The sequence below is a fragment of the Scyliorhinus torazame genome, chromosome 15, assembly GCF_047496885.1.
Source record: "Scyliorhinus torazame isolate Kashiwa2021f chromosome 15, sScyTor2.1, whole genome shotgun sequence".
In the NCBI taxonomy this organism is placed as follows: Eukaryota; Metazoa; Chordata; class Chondrichthyes; order Carcharhiniformes; family Scyliorhinidae; genus Scyliorhinus; species Scyliorhinus torazame.
In genome coordinates, this window is record NC_092721.1 from 6725656 (window position 1) to 6749125 (window position 23470).

At 50.8% G+C, this 23470-nt stretch overlaps 1 protein-coding gene across 1 annotated transcript in view; it reads right to left on the reverse strand.

Annotated features, from left to right (window-relative positions):
- pros1 (protein S) overlaps positions 1-23470 on the reverse strand; it is a 93981-nt gene that overhangs the window by 14047 nt on the left and 56464 nt on the right. The window contains exons 8-11 of the mRNA XM_072476015.1: positions 21158-21279; positions 18540-18658; positions 13390-13582; positions 12558-12722 (exon numbers count right to left, since the gene is read on the reverse strand). Of these exons, the coding sequence (XP_072332116.1) occupies positions 12558-12722; positions 13390-13582; positions 18540-18658; positions 21158-21279 (599 nt within the window). The remainder of the gene's footprint in view (positions 1-12557; positions 12723-13389; positions 13583-18539; positions 18659-21157; positions 21280-23470) is intronic.

The window sequence follows — 23470 nt, forward strand, 5'->3', positions numbered from 1 at the left end:
TGACCCTCTGATAATGCAGAACTCCCTCAGTACTGACCCTCTGACAGTGCGGCACTCCCTCAGTACTGACCCTCTGACAGTGCGGTACTCCCTCAGTACTGACTCTCTGACAGTGCAGTACTCCCTCAGTACTGACCCTCTGACAGTGCAGCGCTCCCTCAGTCCTGACCCTCTGACAGTGTGGCACTCCCTCAGTACTGACCCTCTGACAGTGCAGCACTCCCTCAGTCGTGACCCTCTGACAGTGCTGCACTCCCTCAGTACTGACCCTCTGATAATGCAGCACTCCCTCAGTACTGACCCTCTGACAGTGCGGCACTCCCTCAGTACTGACCCTCTGACAGTGCGGTACTCCCTCAGTCCCTCAATACTGACCCTCTGTCAGTGCGGCGCTCCCTCAGTACTGACCCTCTCACAGTGCAGCACTCCCTCAGTACTGACCCTCTGACAGTGTGGCACTCCCTCAGTACTGACCCTCTCACAGTGCGGCACTCCCTCAGTACTGACCCTCTGACAGTGCGGCACTCCCTCAGCACTGACCCCCTGATAATGCAGCACGCCCTCAGTACTGACCCTCTGACAGTGTGGCACTACCTCAGTACTGACCCTCTGACAGTGCGGTACTCCCTCAGTACTGACCCTCTGTCAGTGCGGCGCTCCCTCAGTACTGACCCTCTGACAGTGCAGCACTCCCTCAGTACTGACCCTGTGACAGTGCGGCACTCCCTCAGTACTGACCCTCTCACAGTGCGGCACTCCCTCAGTACTGACCCTCTGACAGTGCAGCACTCCCTCAGTACTGACCCTCTGACAGTGCAGCACTCCCTCAGTGCGGCACTCCCTCAGTACTGACCCTCTGACAGTGCAGCACTCCCTCAGTACTGATCCTCTGACAGTGCGGCACTCCCTCAGTACTGACCCTCTCGCAGTGCGGCACTCCCTCAGTACTGACCCTGTGACAGTGCGGCACTCCCTCAGTACTGACCCTCTGACAGTGCAGCACTCCCTCAGTACTGACCCTCTGACAGTGCAGTGCTCCCTCAGTCCTGCACTGGAACATTAGGTTTCTGTGTGAGGGTGATTGATGCTGACTAAGCCACACCGGCAAAGGGAAACGATTGTTAGTAAATAGGAGCACTAATTGCTCGATATCAAAGTGGCAAATCCCCGGGATATTGACCAGCTGGTGGGGAGTGTGGATGGGGATTCGGTGACTACAGGATTTTGTCTGCAGATCTTCAATCTGTGCTGCCTAAACAACCCTGATCCTTGAACGTTTCTGTTTGGAAAAAAACATAAACAAAAATAGGAAACAGTTCTATTGATCACATTACTTTCTGGTAGAATGTAACCTGTTGCCTCCAGTGTCCGTTCCATCGGCCATAGTTTGTGCAATTCTGGGATTCTCACAATGTGAGTAGCTCGGCTTTTATTGTGAAAGGATCTCTCCGCCCTCTCCTTTCACCGACCGCACTGTGTCCAAGTTGTTTCAAAGAATCATTAGTTACTTAATTGGAATCGGACCATTTCTCTCCCACTGGGCCAGCATTCAGAGAAATCTTTTTAACCACGGTTCATATCTTCCACAGAATGCAAAGCAGGGTTCAATTCACCTTGTTAGGACACACTTAGGAGAGCTGTGTACCGTTCTGGTCTCTGTATCAAAACAAGGATACAGAGGATCCGGGGAGGCTGCCAAAATGATTTATAAAGATGATACCAGAACTGAGAGATTAACAATCGGGACATTTTGAACAGACTTCATTGAGAAAAGCGGAGATTGAGGGATGACCATGTAGAGATCTTTGAAATTACAAAGGGGTTAAATTGACGTAGGGAAGATGTTTCCACTTGTGGGAGCGACCAGAACTGGAAGCTGTCATCGTAAGATACTCACAAATAAATCCGATGGGGAATTCAGGAGAAACGTCCGTATCTAGAGAGTGGTGAGAATGTGGAGCTTGCTCCCACAGGGAGTGGTTGAGGTGAACGCAATCGATATGTTTAAACATATCGATAGCATGAGGGTGAGAGGAACAGAAGGATCTGCTGATCGGGTGGGATGAAGAGAGAGTGGGAGGAAGAAAAATAAGTCGCCGTCATTTTGGACATGAAATGTTTCTCTCTGCACAGTCCCGGGTTTTTCCAGCATTTCCACTTTTTAATTTCAGATTTCCAGCATTAGCAATATTTTGCTTTTATCCTAGGAGATGGGAGCAGGTTTAAACATCAGCATTGGCTGGACGGGCAGAGTGGCCTGTTTTTGTGATGGACATTCTGTAAACACTATGAGGTTAATTTTAATGGTCTGGGTACAGGGTCGCCCAGAGCAGAAACTCGCCTCGGAACTGGGCATGGAAATTGGGAAGAGACACACACAGGAGGGCCTGTGAATGTGGGACAAAGATTTACCCTGAGGGGGAAGGTACAAGGTTAAAGATCAGCTCGGCCATAACTCAGCTCACACTGCTCCCATCTCCAGTGAAGAGGACGTGTACATCGTTGTGGCTTTTGTGTAACAAACTCTGATATTTACCAAGCTGAGCTTGGAGTCTCAAGTTTGGGAACTACAATTCCAGACAGGCACGGAACCTCTCTGTGCACACACCAGCCGGGAATCGCCACATGAGCCCAGTTCATTTCTAGAACTAAATTTAAAACAGGTTTGAGGAGAAACTACTTCTCCCAAAGGGTTGTGAATCTGTGGAATTCGCTCCCCCAGAGTGTGGTGGATGCTGGGAACACTGAGTTAGACAGATTTTTTAATTGGTTGAAGGGTTATGGAGAACGGGCAGGACGGTGGGGTTAAGGCCACGATGAGTACAGGGTCCCAAGTTCAATTCCCGGCTTGGGTCACTGTCTGTGCGGAGTCTGCACGTTCTCCCCGTGTCTGCGTGGGTTTCCTCCGGATGCTCCGGTTTACTCCCACAAGTCCCAAAAGACGTGTTGTCAGGTAAATTGGACATTCTGAATTCTCCCTCTGTGTACCCGAACAGCCGCCGGAGTGTGGCGACTAGGGGCTTTCCACAGTAACTTCATTGTAGTGTTAATGTAAGCCCACTTGTGACAATAATAAAGATTATTAATTATCATTAGATTGGAGACTTGGGCACAGAAATGGCAGATGTGAGTTAATTCGGACAAATGCGAGGTGATGCATTTTGGAGGATCAAATCTCGGTATGAATTACACTGTAAATGGCAAAACCCTCAGGAACATCAACATACAGAGGGATCTGGGCGTGCAGGTCCACAGTTCCCTACAAGTGGCAACACAGGTGGCCAAGGTGATTAAGAAGACATATGGGACTTCCGGTTGCGGCGATGCGGAGCTAAGCCGCACGATTCGGCAGCTCCCGCGATCACGGACGTTCGGGCTCTCTAGAAGAGCCCCAACGGGAATTTTTTGAAGACGTTCCTTGTGGGAAGGGGAGAGTGAGGTCCCCCTTCACCGTTTATGGATCGGACAAGAAGCAAAACGGCCAAAAAAACGGCGTTGGAGCAGCGGGAGAAGCGAGGGAAGAAAAACAAAATGGCGGCGGCCGGAGATAAAGTGGAAGGTGGGCTGGAGCTGCAAGAGTTTATCAAGCGCTGTTTTGAGGAGCTGCGGAAGGAGATGCTGGCGCCTATGCTGTCGGCGATTGAAGGATTAGGGATGACCCAGAAGGCCCACGAGGTAAAGATCCAGGAGGTGCAGAAAAAAGTTAATGAGAACGAGGATGAGCTCTTGGGCCTGGCGGTGAGAGTGGAGCAGCACGAGGCGCTACACAAGAGGTGGGCGGGAAGACTCGAAGACCTGGAGAACAGGTCGAGGAGAAAGAATCTTCGGATCCTGGGTCTCCCTGAAGGAGTGAAGGGGGCCGATGCCGGGGCATATGCGAGCACGATGCTCAAGCCGATGATGGGCGTGTAGGCCCCTTCGAGACCTTTGGAGCTGGACGGGGCACACCGGGTGCTGGCGAGGAGGCCCAAGGCAAATGAGCCGCCAAGGGCAATGGTGGTGAGGTTTCACCATTTCACGGACAGAGAGAGGGTCCTGAAATGGGCCAAGAAAGAGCGGAGCAGCAGCTGGGAGAATGCGGAGATCCGAATATACCCGGACTGGAGCACAGAGGTAGCAAAGAGGAGAGCCGGTTTCAACCGGGCCAAGGCGGTGCTGCATCGGAAAGGAGTGAGATTCGGAATGCTGCAGCCAGCGCGACTGTGGGTCACACTCAAGGATCAACATCACTATTTTGAAATGCAGGAGGAGGCTTGGACCTTTATTCAAACTGAAAAGTTGGACTCAAACTGAGGGTTTGTGAGGGTGGGGGGGGATGTTTGATGTTTGTTGTACATAGGGTGTTAATCACGCGCAGGAAATGTTCCACAGGCTGGGGGAGGGATGGGGAAAGGGACCGGGTGAGAAGACCGTACGAGACGGTGGGCGCCGGTGCTGGAGGGAGGGGAGGCTCGGGGATGGGGGAAAGGAGACAAGGCCGCGACAGGATCTGCGCCAGAGGGGGCGGGGCAGGCTTAGGAAAGCGCGGGCTTTTTCCCGCACTAGGGAAGAACGGAGGGGGGGGGGAATGGAGGAGCGCACACTGATTGGGAGATTCCCACACGGGGGGGGGGTCAATGGGACGGCGGGGGAAGCCGGGGTCAGCAGGAGTCAGCTGACTTACGGGAGTGCTATGGGGGGGGAGCAAAAGAGCTAGACATGGGTCTAGCGGGGGGGGGGTAGGGTTGCTGCTGCACTGGCCGAAGGGGAATGGGACACAGAAGGTGGTCGGGGCGGGGGTCTCCCGTCTGGGGGACTGGAGGGTGAGGGCGGTGCGGACGCGGGACTGTCCTAGAAAAGAAGATGGCTAGTCGGCGGCGGGGTGGGGGGGGGGTGAGAGCCCCTCCAATCCGGCTGATAACGTGGAATGTGAGGGGACTGAACGGGCCGGTGAAGAGGGCCCGAGTGTTCGCGCACTTGAAGGGACTGAAGGCAGACGTGGTCATGCTCCAGGAGACACATTTGAAGGTGGCGGATCAGGTCAGGTTAAGAAAGGGATGGGTAGGACAGGTATTCCATTCGGGGCTGGATGCGAAGAACAGAGGGGTGGCAATATTGGTGGGGAAGCGGGTGTCGTTTGAGGCCAAGAATATCGTAGTGGACAATGGAGGGCGATATGTAATGGTGAGCGGTAAGTTGCAGGGGACGTGGGTGGTGTTGGTAAATGTATACGCCCCGAACTGGGATGATGCAGGATTCATGAAGCGCATGTTGGGGCGCATTCCGGACCTGGAGGTAGGAAGCTTGATAATGGGTGGGGATTTCAACACGGTGTTGGACCCAGCACTGGATCGCTCCAGATCTAGGACGGGGAAGAGGCCGGCGGCGGCCAAGGTGCTTAGGGGGTTTATGGATCAGTTGGGGGGAGTGGACTCGTGGAGATTTGCCAGGCCGCAGGCCAGGGAATTTTGTTTTTCCTCCCGCGTGCACAAAGCCTACACCCGGATAGATTTTTTTGTTCTGGGCAGGGCGCTGATCCCGAAAGTGGAGGGAACGGAGTATTCAGCCATAGCCATTTCAGATCACGTCCCGCACTGGGTGGAACTGGAGTTGGGAGAGGAGAGGGACCAACGCCCGCTGTGGCGGTTGGATGTGGGACTGCTCGCAGATGAGGCGGTGTGTGGGAGGGTGAGGGGGTGTATCGAAAGCTACTTGGAGGCCAACGACAACGGGGAGGTGCAAGTGGGGGTGGTATGGGAGGCGCTGAAGGCGGTGATCAGGGGAGAGCTAATCTCCATCAGGGCTCATAGGGAGAAGATAGAGGGCATGGAAAGGGAGAGGTTAGTGGGGGAGATTTTAAGAGTGGACAGGAGATACGCAGAGGCCCCTGAAGAGGGATTACTTAGAACATAAGAACATAAGAACTAGGAGCAGGAGTAGGCCATCTGGCCCCTCGAGCCTGTTGCACCATTCAATGAGATCATGGCTGATCTTTTGTGGACTCAGCTCCACTTTCCGGCCCGAACACCATAACCCTTAATCCCTTTATTCTTCAAAAAATGATCTATCTTTATCTTAAAAACATTTAATGAAGGAGCCTCTACTGCTTCACTGGGCAAGGAATTCCATAGATTCACAACCCTTTGGGTGAAGAAGTTCCTCCTAAACTCAGTCCTAAATCTACTTCCCCTTATTTTGAGGCTATGCCCCCTAGTTCTGCTTTCACCCGCCAGTGGAAACAACCTGCCCGCATCTATCCTATCTATTCCCTTCATAATCTTATATGTTTCTATAAGATCCCCCCTCATCCTTCTAAATTCCAACGAGTACAGTCCCAGTCTACTCAACCTCTCCTCGTAATCCAAACCCTTCAGCTCTGGGATTAACCTAGTGAATCTCCTCTGCACACCCTCCAGTGCCAGTACGTCCTTTCTCAGGTAAGGAGACCAAAACTGAACACAATACTCCAGGTGTGGCCTCACTAACACCTTATACAATTGCAGCATAACCTCCCTAGTCTTAAACTCCATCCCTCTAGCAATGAAGGACAAAATTCCATTTGCCTTCTTAAGCACCTGTTGCACCTGTAAGCCAACTTTTTGCGACTCATGTACTAGCACGCCCAGGTCTCGCTGCACAGCAGCATGTTTTAATATTTTATCATTTAAATAATAATCCCCTTTGCTGTTGTTCCTACCAAAATGGATAACCTCACATTTGTCAACATTGTATTCCATCTGCCAAACCCTAGCCCATTCACTTAGCCTATCCAAATCCCTCTGCAGACTTCCAGTATCCTCTGCACTTTTTGCTTTACCACTTATCTTAGTGTCGTCTGCAAACTTGGACACATTGCCCTTGGTCCCCAACTCCAAATCATCTATGTAAATTGTGAACAGTTGTGGGCCCAACACTGATCCCTGAGGGACACCACTAGCTACTGATTGCCAACCAGAGAAACACCCATTAATCCCCACTCTTTGCTTTCTATTAATTAACCAATCCTCTATCCATGCTACTACTTTCCCCTTAATGCCGTGCATCTTTATCTACCCAGCAACCTTTTGTGTGGCACCTTGTCAAAGGCTTTCTGGAAATCCAGATATACCACATCCATTGGCTCCCCGTTATCTACCGCACTGTTAATGTTAGGGAACTTAGGGAAAGGCGACGTCTCCAGGCGGAGTTTGACCTGTTAACCACAGGGAAGGCAGAGGCACAGTGGAGGAAAGCGCAGGGGGCGACGTATGAGTATGGGGAGAAGGCGAGTCGGATGCTGGCACACCAGCTCCGTAAGAGGATGGCAGCGAGGGAAATAGGTGGAGTCAAGGATGGAAGGGGAGCTACGGTGCGGAGTGCAGTGAAAGTAAACGAGGCATTCAAGGCCTTCTATGAGGAGCTGTACAGATCCCAGCCCCCAGCGGGGGAAGAGGGGATGAGACGATTCTTGGACCAACTGAGGTTCCCGTGGGTGGAGGAGCAGGAGGTGGCTGGTTTGGGGGCACCAATTGGGTTGGAGGAGCTGAGCAAGGGTTTGGGGAGTATGCAGGCAGGGAAGGCCCCGGGACCGGATGGGTTCCCGGTGGAGTTCTACAGGAAATACGTAGTAGACCTGTTAGCCCCGTTGCTAGTGAGGACTTTTAATGAAGCAAGGGAGGGAGGGACCCTGCCCCCGACAATGTCGGAGGCGACGATCTCTTTGATCCTGAAGCGGGACAAGGACCCACTGCAATGTGGATCGTACAGGCCGATCTCGCTCCTCAACGTGGATGCTAAGTTGCTGGCAAAAGTGCTGGCCACGAGGATTGAGGACTGTGTCCCGGGGGTGATTCATGAGGACCAAACGGGATTTGTAAAGGGCAGGCAGCTAGACACCAATGTGCGGTGGCTCCTAAACGTGATAATGATGCCATCGGAGGAGGGAGAGGCGGAGATAGTGGCAGCTATGGACGCGGAGAAGGCCTTTGACCGAGTAGAGTGGGAGTACCTCTGGGAGGTGCTGCGCAGGTTTGGGTTCGGGGGAGGGTTTATTAGTTGGGTTAAGCTCCTTTACAGAGCCCCGGTGGCAAGTGTAGTGACGAACCGGCGGAGGTCGGAGTACTTTCGGCTGTACCGAGGGACGAGGCAGGGGTGCCCCCTGTCCCCCCCTGTTGTTTGCATTGGCGATCAAACCCTTGGCCATGTCATTGAGGGAGTCTAGGAAATGGAGGGGGGTGGTCCGAGGGGGAGAGGAGCATCGAGTGTCGCTGTATGCAGACGACCTGTTGCTGTCTGTGGCGGATCCAGTGGAGGGGATGGTGGAGGTCATGCAGACTCTAAGGGAGTTTGGGGATTTTTCGGGCTATGAGCTCAATGTAGGGAAGAGTGAGCCCTTTGTAGTACAGGCAGGGGACCAAGAAAGGGGGATAGACGATCTACCGCTGAGGAGGGCGGAGGGGAGCTTTCGGTACCTGGGGATCCAAATAGCTTGGAGTTGGGGGACCCGACATAAACTGAATCTGACGAGGCTGGTGGAGCAGATGGAGGAGGACTTCAAACGATGGGACATGTTGCCGCTCTCACTGGCGGGTAGAGTGCAGTCGGTCAAAATGGTGGTCCTTCCGAGGTTTCTTTTTCTGTTCCAGTGCCTTCCAATTGTAATCACCAAGGCCTTTTTTTAGAGGGTAGGCAGGAGTATGATGGGTTTTGTGTGGGCGAATAAGACCCCGAGGGTAAGGAGAGGGTTTCTGGAGCGCAGCAGGGACAGAGGAGTGTTGGCGCTGCCGAATCTGGGTGGCTACTACTGGGCAGCAAACGTGGCGATGATCCGTAAGTGGGTGATGGAGGGAGAGGGGGCGGCGTGGAAGAGGTTGGAGATGGCGTCCTGCAAGGAAACGAGCCTGGGGGCGCTGGTGACGGCACCGCTGCCGCTCTCGCCGACAAGGTACACCACGAGCCCAGTGGTGGCGGCAACGCTAAGGATCTGGGGCCAGTGGAGACGACACAGGGGTGCAATGGGAGCCTCAGTGTGGTCCCCGATCAGGGATAACCACCGGTTTGTCCCAGGGAGGATAGACGGGGGGTTTCAGAGCAGGCACCGAGCAGGGATTAGAAGAATGGGGGACCTGTTCATTGATGGGACATTTGCGAGCCTAGGGGCAGTGTCGGAGAAGTTTGGGCAACCCCCGGGAAATGCTTTCGGATACATGCAGGTGAGGGCGTTTGTGAGGCGACAGGTGAGGGAATTCCCGTTGCTCCCGGCACAGGGGATTCAAGACAGGGTGATCTCAGGTGTATGGGTCGGAGAGGGCAAGGTGTCGGTGATATACCAGGAGATGAAAGAAGAGGCGTTGGTAGAGGAGCTGAAGAGTAAATGGGAGGAGGAGCTGGGGGAGGAGATTGAGGAGGGGCTATGGGCTGATGCCCTAAGTAGGGTTAACTCCTCTTCTTCGTGTCCCAGGCTCAGCCTGATACAGTTTAAGGTGGTTCATAGAGCACACATGACGGGGGCGAGGCTGAGTAGGTTCTTTGGGGTGGAGGACAGATGTGGGAGGTGCTCAGGAAGTCCGGTGAACCATGTCCATATGTTTTGGTCATGCCCGGCACTGGAGGGGTTCTGGAGAGGAGTGGCGGGAGCAATATCTCAGGTGGTGAAAGTCCGGGTCAAGCCAAGCTGGGGGCTAGCAATATTTGGAGTAGTGGACGAGCCGGGAGTGCAGGAGGCGAAAGAGGCTGGCATTCTGGCCTTTGCGTCCCTAGTAGCCCGGCGAAGGATCTTGCTAATGTGGAAGGAGGCGAAGCCCCCCAGCGTGGAGGCCTGGATAAATGATATGGCTGGGTTTATCAAGTTGGAAAGGATAAAGTTCGCCTTGAGAGGGTCTGCGCAGGGGTTCTACAGGCGGTGGCAACCGTTCCTAGACTATCTCGCGGAGCGTTAGATGAAGGTCGGTCATCAGCAGCAGCAACCCGGGGGGGTGGGTGGGGGGGGGGGGTTTGTAAGGGTGAAAAATTGTGTTAAAAATCTTAATAAATATTTTTTTTTGAAAAAAGAAGACTTATGGCATGCTTGCCTTCATCAGCCGGGACATTGCGTACAGGAGTTGGGAAATCATGGTGCAGCTGTATAAACCCTTGGTTAGGCCGCTTCTGGAATGTGGAATGTTGCGTGTAGTTCTGGTCACCACATTATCAGAAGGATGTGGAAGCTTTGGAGAGAGTGCAAAGAAGGTTCACCAGGATGTTGCCTGGTCTCGAGGATGTTGGTTATGAGGAGAGGTTGAATAAACTAGGATTGTTTTCACTGGAAAGACGGAGGCTGAGGGGAGACCTGATAGAGGTCTACAAAATTCTGAGAGGCATTGACAGGGTGGACAGTCAGAGGCTTTTTCCAAGGGTGGGAGTGTCAATTATAAGGGGGCACAGGGTCAAGGTGAGGGGGGGAAAGTTTAAGGGAGATGTGCGGGGTAAGATTTTCACGCAGAGAGTGGTGGGTGCCTGGAACGCGCTGCCAGAGGATGTGGTGGAAGCAGCACATTAGCAACATTTAAGAAGCATCTGGATGGGTCCATGAATTGGGAGGAAATAGAGGGATACAGACCGAGTAAAGGCAGCATGGTCGGCACAGGCTTGGAGGGCCGAAGGGCCTGTTCCTGTGCTGTACCATTCTTTGTTCTTTGTGATAGGACCTTGAACCGGAGTGAAATTTGAGTGTGTCCCGGGGAGCAGGACACGGGGAGGGGACAGAGAGACATTCCCAAAGAAAGGAGAAGGTACCAAATGAGTCAGTGAGTGATTCAGAAGGAGAGTCCCTGGCAGATCCACAGTGCAGGATCAGAGATCGATCCCAATGAGTCAAGGTAAACAACAGGAGCAGAGGGAAAGAGAGAGCTGTGACGAGCAGAGGTGAAGCAAAGTGGGCTCGAGGGAAGCCCTGAAAATCCAAGATGGCAGCCGAAGGCCGGTGACTCTGCTGTGGGCTGTGAGGGAAGAGATACCCATTTGGGGCAGTGATGTCCTGCTTCATATGGCCGAGGGTCTGAATGTCTTCTCTTCTTAGGCAGTCTCTTGGGGTCGGGGATGATTTGCTTCCACAATAAAAATGAGTTCTGAGGTGACTAAGGAGACCAGTGGGCGATGTACATTCTCTGCCACAGGTGTGGCAGACAGTGGTTGATGGAACAGGTGGGTGGGGTACCTGCTCCTTTTGCTGCCGACACTTGGCTTCAGGTTGCTCTCGGCAATGAAACTTGAGGTGTTCAGCTCCTTCCGGATCCTTCTCCTCTGGTTTGGTTGGTTCTGGGCCAGGAATTCCCAGGTGTGGTGGGGATGTTGCAGTTTCCCAAGGAGGCTTTGAGAGTGTCCTTGAAGCATTTCCTCTGCCCTCCTGGACTCGCTTGCCGTGTCGAAGAATCGAGTAGAGTGCTTGTCTTGAGAGCCTCATGTCGGGCATGTGGATGATGTGGCCCACCCAACGGAGCGGATCGAGCATGGTCAATGCCTCCTTGCTGAGGGTGTTGACATGAGCGAGAACACTGACATTGGTGCGCTTATCTTGCCAATGGAGTTGCAGGATCTTGCAGAGGCAATGCTGGTGGTACTTCTCTCGGGTTTTATGGTGCCTACTATATACAGTCCACATCTCTGAGTCACGCAGGATGGCAGGTATCACCACTGCTCCGTAGACCATGAGCTTGGTGCCAAACACCAAGCACTCAAACACTCTGTCCCATAGGCGACTGAGGGTTACACTGGTGCACTGAAAGCAGCGTTGAACCTCGCTGTCTATGTCTGCCCTCATTGATAGTTGGCTGCCATGGTGTGGAAAGTGTTCTACATTGACACAAATGTGGGGTGGTTATGCTTCAGTTGTACAAGGTATTGGTGAGACTACATCCGGAGTATTGTGTACAGAATTGGTCTCCTTATTTAAGGGAAGATGTGAATGTGTTAGAATCAGTTCAGAGAAGGTTTACCAGACTATTTCCCGGAATGGGTGGGTTGTTGGAGAGGCTGGGCTTGTATCCGCTGGAGTTTAGAAGAGTGAGAGGCAACTTGATTGAAACCTTTGAGATCCTGAGGGGTATTGACAGGGTGGATGTGGAGAAGATGTTTCCTCCTGACGGAGAATCTAGAAATCGTTTAAAAATAAGGGGTCTCTCATTTAAGACGGAGATGAGGAGAAATGTTTTTCTCTCAGAGGGTGGGAATCTCTGGCACTCTCTTCCTCAAAAGCCATTGGAAGCCAGAGTGTTTGAATATTTTAAGGCAGAGTTGGGTAGATTCTTGATTAACAAGGAGGTGAAAATTGTCCATTTGGACAGGAAGAATGAAAACGAAGCTAATTATCTAAATGGTGAGAGATTACAGAGCTCAGAGATTGTTGGAAGAGAATGATTAACCTCGAATGAGTGAATGGATCTATGGATTGCAAGTTTGACAAAGGACCAATTCGTGGGGAGACTTATCGATGAAGGAACACCTTCTATTCCCTTTGCCAGTCTGTAATTTAAACATTAACTGAAGCTTTGCCGTTTACCAATAGCTCTGCTTCAAACGCTTGTGCAAAATTATTGTGAAATGTTTCAATAAATGGTGATTACAGTTGGGAGGATGCGGTCCGCTTGTCTGGGTAAACCTGCGATAGATATCTTTATCTCTGTTGTCCCGTTAGCCAAGGAGAACAAGCGACCAGGGCTGTTGATCTTGATCACAGCTTCCTGGGCGATCTTCACCAGCACACTGATCGGAGTTTCTTCCACAGAAATCTGAAAGGTAAAGCAGTCTGTGACATTCAACTCTCGACATGGCCAGACATGCAATCATAAGGGAGAGAAGGACAACTTGCTGTTGACACACACCTGACTCCTGTCAACCCACAGTGAGTTCTGTTAGTGTAGGAAACGGAATCTTTATCTAATACCAGACAAATCTCCAAACACAAGAATGAGTCACTTTTAACAATAGCTCAGGGCAATGATATGGAAAGGAATTTACATTTAAAACAAAAATCACAATGATCTTAGGACGCCCCAAAGTACTTCACAGTCAATGAAGTGCTTTTTGAAGTGTAGTTACTCTTGCAATGTAGGAATGCTGCCGGCATTTGTGCACAGCAAGATCCCAGAAACAACCAAGTGCAAATGGCTGGAGGGATGAATATTGCCCAGGACACCAGCGAGAACTCCCCTACTCTTCCTCAAAATAATGGCCATGGGATCTTTCAGATTCACCTGAGAGAGCACATAGGGTCTGAATTAGAACTGAGAGCAGATTCAATAGCAACTTCCAAAAGGGGAATTGTAGTAACACACAAAGGGGGAATTTGACAATGCAATGGGGAAAGTGGAACCAATTGTTTGCCTTTTTCAGCAAGCTAGTGCAAGAATAATGGTCCAAATGGCCTCCTTCTATGCTGTAAGAATGACAACTTACCGTGTGCCAGATCCCGTCGTTGATCAATGGACCCCCGCTGATTGTAATCTTGGGTATGCGCTCATTCTTGAACTGAACCTCAAGCTTTCCACCCCGAACAGCAAACAGGAACCAGGCACTGTTCCCGTTGGTTTCAGCGTAGAATATAACCCCTTCTGGGTCATAGGTCCGCAGGTTGAATTCTGCTGTAAATCTGCATGAAAGAATAGCAGCGATTAGCAGTGAGCCAAACGTCTGGAACTGGACCAGGGAAGAGTCCAGGCCCGACTATTATATTCAGAGAAGCAGAAGTTAGAGAGCGAGCAGAGACTGAGTGTCAACCTGTGCTTCAGGCTGAATGACTGTGTGGCAAGATTTAACTCCAATTCGATCTCTAAGTTTGCGGATGATAGGGCTGTGGTGGGTCGTATCTCAAACAGCGACGAATCAGACTGCAGAAGGGAGATAGATCACTTGGTTACATGGTGCACCGAAAACAACCTCTCTCTCAATGTTGGAAACACCAAGGAACTGATCATCGACTCCAGGAAGCACAGCACGACAATGGCTCCGAAGTGGAGATGGTCGATAGCTTTAAGTTCCTGGGGGTCACCATCACCAACAGTCTGTCCTGGTCACTCACATTGATGCAAGTCAAGAAAGCCCAACAACATCCCTACTTCCTACGGAAGCTAAAGAAATTCAGCATGTCTGCATCGACTCCCACAAACTTCTACAGATGTGCGATAGAGAGCATCCTATCCGGCTGCATCACAGCCTGGTATGGCAACTGCTCAGTCCAAGATCGCAAGAAACTGCAGAGTGTAGTGAACTCAGCCCAACACATCACACAAACTTGCCACCCCCACATTGATTCTGTATACACCTCCCACTGCCTCAGGAAGGCAGACAGCATTATCAGAGACCCCTCACACGAGGCAGTGGCTTCTTCCAGACCCTTCCATCAGGCAGAGGTACAGAGGTTTGAAGACCTGTACATTCAGACATAGGAGCAACTTCTCCTCACAGCTACTAGACTCCTCAACGACTCCCCCTTGGACTGATGGGTTCCCTGTAAGAACACTATTCACGACGCCCTATGCTGCTCTTGCTCATGTATTTGCTTTGTTTGGCCCCTTGTTCCGCACTGTAACCAATCACTGTTGTCGATGTACCATTTGTCAATATTCTCTGTTGATTATTCTTTTGATGTGGAGATGCCGGCGTTGGACTGGGGTGAGCACAGTAAGAAGTCTTACAACACCAGGTTAAAGTCCAACAGGTTTGTTTCGAATCACTAGCTTTCGGAGCGCTGCTCCTTCCTCAGGTGAATGAAGAGGTATGTTCCAGAAACACATATATAGACAGATTCAAAGATGCCAGACAATGCCTGGAATACGGGCATTAGCAGGTGATTAAATCTTTACAGATCCAGATTATTCTTTTGTCTACTATGTACGTACTGTGTACGTTCCCTTGGCCGCAGAAAAATACTTTTCACTGTACTTCGGTACATGTGACAATAAATATCAATCAATCAGAAAACACGAGCTGTGGTCAAATCCCACCCTACTTTCGACAGGTATTAATCCACAAAATATTAAAATTTCTTGAGTTACTTCATCAAACTGTCACCTGTTGCCTCTATGGTTAAAGTCTAAAATTAACACATTTAGAATTTAAGTTCAAATAATACCTGGAACGTACAAATGTGTCACCAACCTTTTCTCCTCGTAGGCCTAGCCTCTCGCCAGCTGATGTCTCCAGGTGTACACCTTGTCATTTACTGCAAGCCTCATTCTGCCCTTTTCTTTAACTTCAGTCAACAGTACCTGGTTCAGATTCCGGTTCTCTGTCCACTTGTCTTCAGTCTTCCTGGGACTTTCCTCTTTTAGCTTCCCTGATTTCTGGAACATTCTGTTATTTGCTTTCTGCATTCCTGTATTGTCCAGCCTGTACTGGCACTTTCTGTGCAAAGCCTCTTGTTTCTGAGCTACCTGCTTCCAGACTAAACCACAAGAGTTTCTGCTATTCAATATGGGCCTCTGGCTGCTAAGTAACAGCTGTTTTGATTTTAACCCCTGTAATTGCTTTTACGTCATCAAACCTTAAATTATTTTTAAAAAATAAATTATTTTCTTTTCCAATTAAGGGGCAATTTAGGGTGGCTAAACCACCTAACCTGCACACCTTTGGGTTGGAGCAAGATCCACGCAAACACGGAGAGAATGTGCAAACTCCACACGGCAATGACCCAGGGCCGGGATCGAACCTGGGTCTTCAGTGCTAACCACTGCGCCACCGTGCCGCCCTCCAAACCATAATTACAATGCAGGAAAACCTTGAAGTGAAACCAAAACTTTCGGACTTGTAGGCACTTGTGTTTAACATGAAGCTGAACTAAAGTTTTAACCCTTTCTTGGCACACAAACACAGAAATACAAATCAAGCTTAAACTTAAACCTTATTCTTAACTCACATAACACAAATATAAATTACTTAAACTATCTCTATTTCCTAACAATATAAATGTAAGCTGTTCTTCCTGCATCCTGACCAATAGTCCCCTCTCAACTATTGTCAGCAAAACAGATGAACTGATTACTTGTATTGCTATTGTGGGATCTTGCTGTGCATACATTGGCCGTCACATTTCCTACATTACAACACTGGCAACATACCTCATTTAGTATGAAGCACTTTAGGATTTCCTTGAATGTGGAAGTGAAGGAAGATAAAAATATCATAAAAACCAGGGGCGAAATTCTCCAACGGCGCGATGTCCGCCGACTGGCGCCAAAGACGGCGCCAATCAGACGGGCATTGCGCCGGCCCAAAGGTGCGGAATGCTCCGCATCTTTGGCGGCCTAGCCCCAACATTGAGGGGCTAGGCCGACGCCGGAGGGATTTCCGCCCCGCCAGCTGGCGGAAATGGCATTTGTTGCCCCGCCAGCTGGCGCTGAAATGCGGCGCATGCGCGGGAGCTTCCCTGATCAGCGGCCGCTGACAGTTTCCCGCGCATGCGCAGTGGGGAGAGTCTCTTCCGCCTCAGCCATGGTGGAGGCCGTAGCGGAGGCGGAAGGGAAAGAGTGCCCCCACGGCACAGGCCCGCCCGCGGATCGGTGGGCCCCGTTCGCGGGCCAGGCCACCGTGGGGGCACCCCCCGGGGTCAGATCGCCCCGCGCCCCCCCCCCCAGGACCCCGGAGCCTGCCCACGCCGCCTGGCCTCGCCGGTAAATACCAGGTTTGATTTACGCCGGTGGGACAGGCAATTTCTGGGCGGGACTTCGGCCCACCCGGGCCGGAGAATTGAACGGGGGATCCCGCCAACCGGCGCGGCCCGATTCCCGCCCCCCGCCCAATCTCCGGTACCGGAGACTTCGGCGGGGGCGGGGGCGGGATTCACGGCGGCCAACGGCCATTCTCCGACCCGGCGGGGGGTCGGAGAATGACGCCCCAGTTGTCAAATTGTCAAACGAGTGAATTCATAGGATGGCAAAAATAGATTAAAATTTCAATGGAACATGTTCCAGACAAGTTTTTTACTCCTTTTCTTTCATGGGATTTGGCGGCACTGGGCTGGGCCAGCATTCGCTGCCCACCCCTATTTGCCCTTGAACCCTGGCATTTCAGAGGGTCAATTAGGGTGAACCACATCGCTGTGGGTCTGGAGTCACGTGTAGGCCAGACCGGGTAAGGACGGCAGATTTCTTTCCCTGAAGGAACATTAGTGAACCAAATGGGTTTTTACAACAATTCATGATAGTTTCATGGTCTCTGTCATTGAGAGTAATTTTACATTCCAGATTTATTAATTGAATTAAGACTCCCATCAGCTGCTGTGGTGGAATTTGAACCCAGCTCCCCAGAACATTACTAATCCAGTGACATTGCCATTATGGCAGCGTCCACCCCGAGAGCTGGTTTGGACATAGAATTTACAGTACAGAAGGAGGCCATTCAGCCCATCGAGTCTGCACCAGCCCTTGGGAAAGAGCACCCTTCCTCAGCCCACACCTCCAAAAATCCACCTAACCTTTTTGGTCACTAAGGGCAATTTAGCATGGCCAATCCACCCAACCTGCACATCTTTGGACTGGGGGAGGAAAACAGAGCACCCAGAGGAAACCCACGCAGACACGGGGAGGACGTGCAGACTCCGCACAGACAGTGACCCAGCGGGGAACGAACCTGGGACCCTGGAGCTGTGAAGCAACAATGCTAACCACTGTGCTACCGTGCTGCCCTAATGATGCACAAACATATTGCAGATGAGATAATTCTATCCATTTGAGTTGATCAGCATAGCTGTCAGGCAGGCTGACGATACTCTGGATCAGAATTAACAAAGAGTGAAAAAATCTGATGGAAAAGGCGGATTGATTTTGAAACTGAAGTGTGTGAGCAGGTTTCTGCCAGACTGGTACTTGAATACAGATGTAGTGTATAGAATCCGGAGGCCATTTCGCCACAGTGCCTGTGCTGCGTCCAATTGGAACATCTCGCCTGCTCTTTCCTCATTGCTCTGAAAACTATTTTAATTTTCAAGTAGTTATTCAATTTTGAAAGTTCCTCCTGAATCTGCTCCTACCGCCCACTCTGGCACTGCCTTCTGGATCACACCTCACCTCCACCCCTTGTCCTTCTGTCAATCAGTTTAAATCAATGTCCCTCTCGTTACCAACCTTCCTGTCACAGGAAACAAAATCTCCTCCTTTAATCCACCATGATTTTAAACGCCTCGATTAAATCTCTCCTTAACCTTCTCGAAGGAATGCGATGCCATGAATTGGACACAGTGACACAGCCGAGTCTGAGTGACGAAGAAAGATTCCGCTCAGCCTCAAGTCACGGGAGCTGAAGTGAATCCAGTTACATCACTGCGTTCTCCAGAAACAGAATCAGCTCAGCAGCTAATATCCGGAATTTTCACCAAGTGTTTCCAGAAACCCACCTGCGATGATATTGAAGCAATTCGCAGGGGCACAAGGATTGAAAATTAACCGGCTGAGGGCTGGATAGCTGGTTTAAAAAGGGAATTCACCTAGCTGGGAGACAGACAGCGTGATCACATCAATTGCTCACCCGCCGCATGGCCAGAACACCCTTCACCACTCTCCATTGCTGTGTCTCACATCAGGAGGGCAAAATCAAGACGAATTAAGCCTCACCTACTGTCCGCGGGAATCTTGAATCGAAGGTAGACAACAGGAATTCCAGCAAAGAGTTCTCCCAAGTTTAGGATGTCGGATGTCCTGCTGGTCTGGAGGGCAAAACACGTGGGGATTTCCTGATAGAAAATAATCTTCCCATTAAAAGCAGCAGGGGCTTGTACACTTGGAAATGTTTAGAAATCAACCCATCCCCATCACTTCTCCAATTAGCCAAACAGTTCCCAATAATTGACCAATAACACTGACCGTCTAGTCTTCAATGGCAAATGTGACCCGTTAGCAAACCGTTTAATCCCTGGGGACAGGCCTAATCGCTGCCCATTGCCCTCACCCTGCAGCACCGGCTCATTGAAACACGTCTATCTGGAGTGGGGCACCTTGGAACGGGCTCTGTTAGGTTAGATCTGCCCCTGCACCCTTAACTCGAGACATCTTATCCTGGAATTCACTGGGGTGTGGGTTGGGAATGGTAAAGGCGGGGGGGCGGGGGGGGGGGATTAGGCAGCTGGGATCTCAGTGGACAATGGGACCCAACAGCCAATCTCCTCAGCCAATGAGATTCAAGCATTGAGAAAGGAACAGAGAAATGATGGAGAAGGAAATCGGGTCAATACAGTCAAATCAGGAACAGAAAGAGAAATAAAGAGAGGAAAAGAAGAGCTGAATCAAGAGAGTGAGAATAAAGCGAAAGAAAGAGTTAGAGATTTTGCAACCTCTCGGAAAGGTTGTCTAGCTGCAGGGGATGCGAATCCGCAGTTCAGCATTGGATTGACAATCATCACGCTTTTGAAAGGCCCCGTCTGGAATTAATTACTTATTTCTGAAGGAGTTTAATGAGTAAATCCAGCAATTGCATCATAGCAATGGGGAGTTTGAGGGTGAGATACTGTTTGTGTGGAGCAAATTGTGCAGATTCACAACTCCCAGAGCTCCTGGTCATCCTTGGTCACTCCAAAATTAATTTAATAACAGGGAACATTGTTCACACATTCTTATTGTCTCAGTAATACCCAGGTCAACGTATGTATGTCACCTGTTTATTCAATAATAATCTCAGAAACACATGAACAAATGTGATACCAGCTGTTCCTGAAATTTTTTTTTTTAATTTAGAGTACCCAATTATTTTTTTCCAATTAAGGGGTAATTTAATGTGTCCCATCCACTTACCCTGCACATCTTTGGTTGAGTTGTGGGGGTGAAAGTGCAAACTCCACGCGGACAGTGACCCAGGGCCGTGTTTCGAATCCAGGTCCTCGGCGTCGTAGTCCCAGTGCTAACCACTGTGTCACACGCCGCCCTTGTTCCTGAAAATTGACTAGAGTGACTCGAAGAACTTCCCCCTCTTTTTAAATTGCAAAAAATTCAATTTCCAGGATGTGGGAGTCGCTGGGGCCAGCATTTATTGCCCATCCCTAGTTGCCTGTGAGGTGGTGGTGAGCTGCCTTCTTGAACCGCTGCAGTCCCTGAGGTGTAGGTACACCCACTGTGCTGTTAGGGAGAGCGTCCCAGGATTTTGCCCCAGCGACAGTGAAGGAACGGCGATATATTTCCAAGTCAGAGTGGTGAGTGACTTGGAGGGGAATCTCCAGGTGGTGGGGTTCCCAGGTATCTGCTGCTCTTGTCTTTCTGGAGGGGCTGGTTTAGCTCAGTGGGCTAAACAGCTGGCTTGTAATGCAGAACAAGGCCAGCAGCGCGGGTTCAATTCCCGTACCGGCCTCCCCGAACAGGCGCCGGAATGTGGCGACTAGGGGCTTTCACAGTAACTTCATATGTAGCCTACTTGTGACAATAAGAGATTATTATTATTGGATGGTAGTGGTTGACTTGTGCCTTGTAGATGGTGGACAGGCTTTCTTTTGGGGGGGGGCGGTGCGGGGGCGGGTCTTGCTGCATTTGGACAGGGACTGCTTCATTATCTGAGGAGTGGCGAATGGTGCTGAACATCGTGCAGTCACCCGCAAACATCCCCACTTCTGACCTTCTGATGGAAGGGAGGTCATTGATGAAGCAGCTGAAGATGGCTGGGCCTAGGACACTATCCTGAGGAACTCCTGCAGTGATGTCCACAGCCAGAGGGCACATCAGTTGATATTGCACATGGTGTTAGAATCAAGTGGTTTATCACGGACATCCAGCACTGTGCCAGCTGCCGGATGATAGAAAGCTGGGTGCTGCCTGGATATTGGGTGTTAGATGGTGCAATAAAATACCTCTGGAGATCTTAGATCAATTGTAACAGAAGCCGATGGGATCAGAATGTCATTTGTTTGCTGATTATAAGGGTCACAGTACAGACCCTAAGGACTAAGCAGGGAGTGATTGGCAGCCCTACGTGGCAGATGTTAATGCCACTGCAGTGTGAACACATTCACAGAGTCCAGTTGTACTCTGCACTGCTCTCTGGATACTGAAATGGAAAGGATTCTCTCCGGTGTCCTGGCCATTCACTTTCCCTCAACCAACATCACTCAAAACACATTATCGCATTGCTGCGTGTGGGATCTAGCTGTGTGTAAACTGGCTGCCGCGTTTCCAACATTACAACAAAGCGCTCTGGAACATCCTGAGGTTGAGAAAGGTGCTACATAAATGCAAGTTCCTTCTTCCTTCACCTGGCAACTGTGACCATCAGCTGCTAGCCTCTCTCCTTTCCTTCCGTCACAGAAACAGCTGTAGGTGCCAGGGGAATTCACACAGCTGTGTGAACACGTGTTTGTAGCACATTCATCGATATCTATTGAGAGAAGATTAAACTTTAGAAAAACCTCTTTTCGCCTCGACCCGTTCGTCAGTTAAAAACAATTCTCCCCGAAATGGTAAATCCTCAGAAATGCTCAAGAAATACAACACAACCTTCATCAGTGCTTTTCCGTTATAAATATTCTGATGTGCATCTAGATTCCAGAATTGGGGAAAGGTCCCACTATCGGCTGTGGTATAGGGTGGGCATCACATGGGTGTGGAGTACTAACCCCACGGCATGTGGGGGTCACTGAGCTGGGCCGGCGTTTCCAGCTCGGCCCTAATTGCCTTTGAACCAAGTGCGGAGGCATTTCAGAGCCAACCACATTGCCGTGGGTCTGGAGTCACATGTAGGCCAGACCGGGTAAGGGCGGCAGATTTCCTTCCCTAAAGGGATATTAGTGAACTAGATAGTTTCCCCAACACTGAGACCAGCTTTACGTTCCAGATTCATTAATTGAATTGAAACTGCGCCAGCTGCCATGGTGGGATTCCAACACTTGACCCCACAGCATTGTCCTGGATTCTGGATTATTAGTACAGTGGCATGTGCGATGAATGTAGGAATTTCAGAAATATTGGGTGCGATTCTCCGGAAAGATGTGCCAGTGCTGTAGCGAGCGGGAATTGCGCGCGCTTCCTGCCGCTCGGCCCAGCGTGGCCGGCAGCACTATTCAACGTTAATTGGTGCACTTGACGAGGCCTCACGCCTCGCCAGCTGGTTTGCCAGCACAGCGCTCGCCAGCCCCCCGCTAAGAAGGCTGAGCAGCACTTAAGCTGCACTTGCTCTGCCAACCCCAGCCAGCTGGCAACAATGGCGCCCAGGAGACCGGCACCAAGACTCGGGGACGCTGACCAGGGGAGGCTCCCGGATGCGGTGGAGGCCAGGAAGGATGTCCTGGTCCCCCGAGGGTGAGCCACAGTGCAGCCAGTGCTGCCTGGGATGAGGTGGCGGCAGCCGGTATTTCCAGCAGTGTGAGCAAGAGGGCTAGCCAGCAGTGCGGGAAGAAGGTCAACAAGCTACAGCGGGCAGCATGAGTAGGTAGACAGCAACACTCTCCGGGATCCCAGCCACTCTCGGGCTCTGCTCCGGGATGTAATGCATTTCCACTGTCTCCCCATAAAGCTGTGAACACAATTTAGAAAATCAGGAATGCTGTAGTCGATACCACAAATATATAATCATAAAAATGTCAGCGTTAACCAGCTGATTCTTAAATGTTTGTCAGGAAAAGCAATCTGCCCTCGTTGCCCAGCCAGAACCCACAGGTGACTCCAGACCCACAGATATTTTTAAAATTTGTTCATGGTGCGTGGGCATAGCTGGCATTTTCGCCCAATGTTTGTCTCTTGATACCCCCTGGCATTACTCTCACACATCACTCACTGAGACAACACCCACCCCCATCGCACGCTAACTTCACCCCCCCCCCCACCCCCATCTCAGGCTAACTTCACCTCCCCACCCCCATCTCAGGCTAACTTCACCCCCACCACCCCCATCTCAGGCTAACTTCACCCCCACCACCCCATCTCAGGCTAACTTCACCCCCCCCCCACCCCCATCTCAGGCTAACTTCACCTCCCCACCCCCATCTCAGGCTAACTTCACCCCCCCCCCCCACCCCCATCTCAGGCTAACTTCACCCCCCCACCCCATCTCAGGCTAACTTCACCCCCCCCCCCACCCCCATCTCAGGCTAACTTCACCCCCCCCCCCAAAGTCTTCTGCTGAAACTTTGGCAGATGCCAATTCATAAACTCACAGAGCTCAGGAGGAGGCCATTCAGCCACCATACCTGTACCTGATCTTTGAAAGAGATCTCCAATTAATCCCACTCCCTGGCTCTTTCCCCAGAGCCCTTCAAATCTTTCCCCATTGTCATGGGAGTGTATCTTTAAGAAATGGGTGTTTATCAAATAGCTGCAGTGATGTCAGTGTATAGGTGGAGCTGGGCTGTCTGTCTGTCTTTTACTTTTATTTTGAGCTGGCAGCGGCAGTGTGTTTAGTTTAGTTTTCAGAGTTGCAGAGCTGCATTCACGGCAAGAAGATGTTATGGTCTCTCTCTCTGCAATCTAAAGAATGTCTCCAAATCATTTGATGATTTCATAGTAATACCTGTTTCTGTGGAGAATTTAAACCTGCTGTCTTTATTTAAAAAGAGTTTAACTTGTGGGTGTTG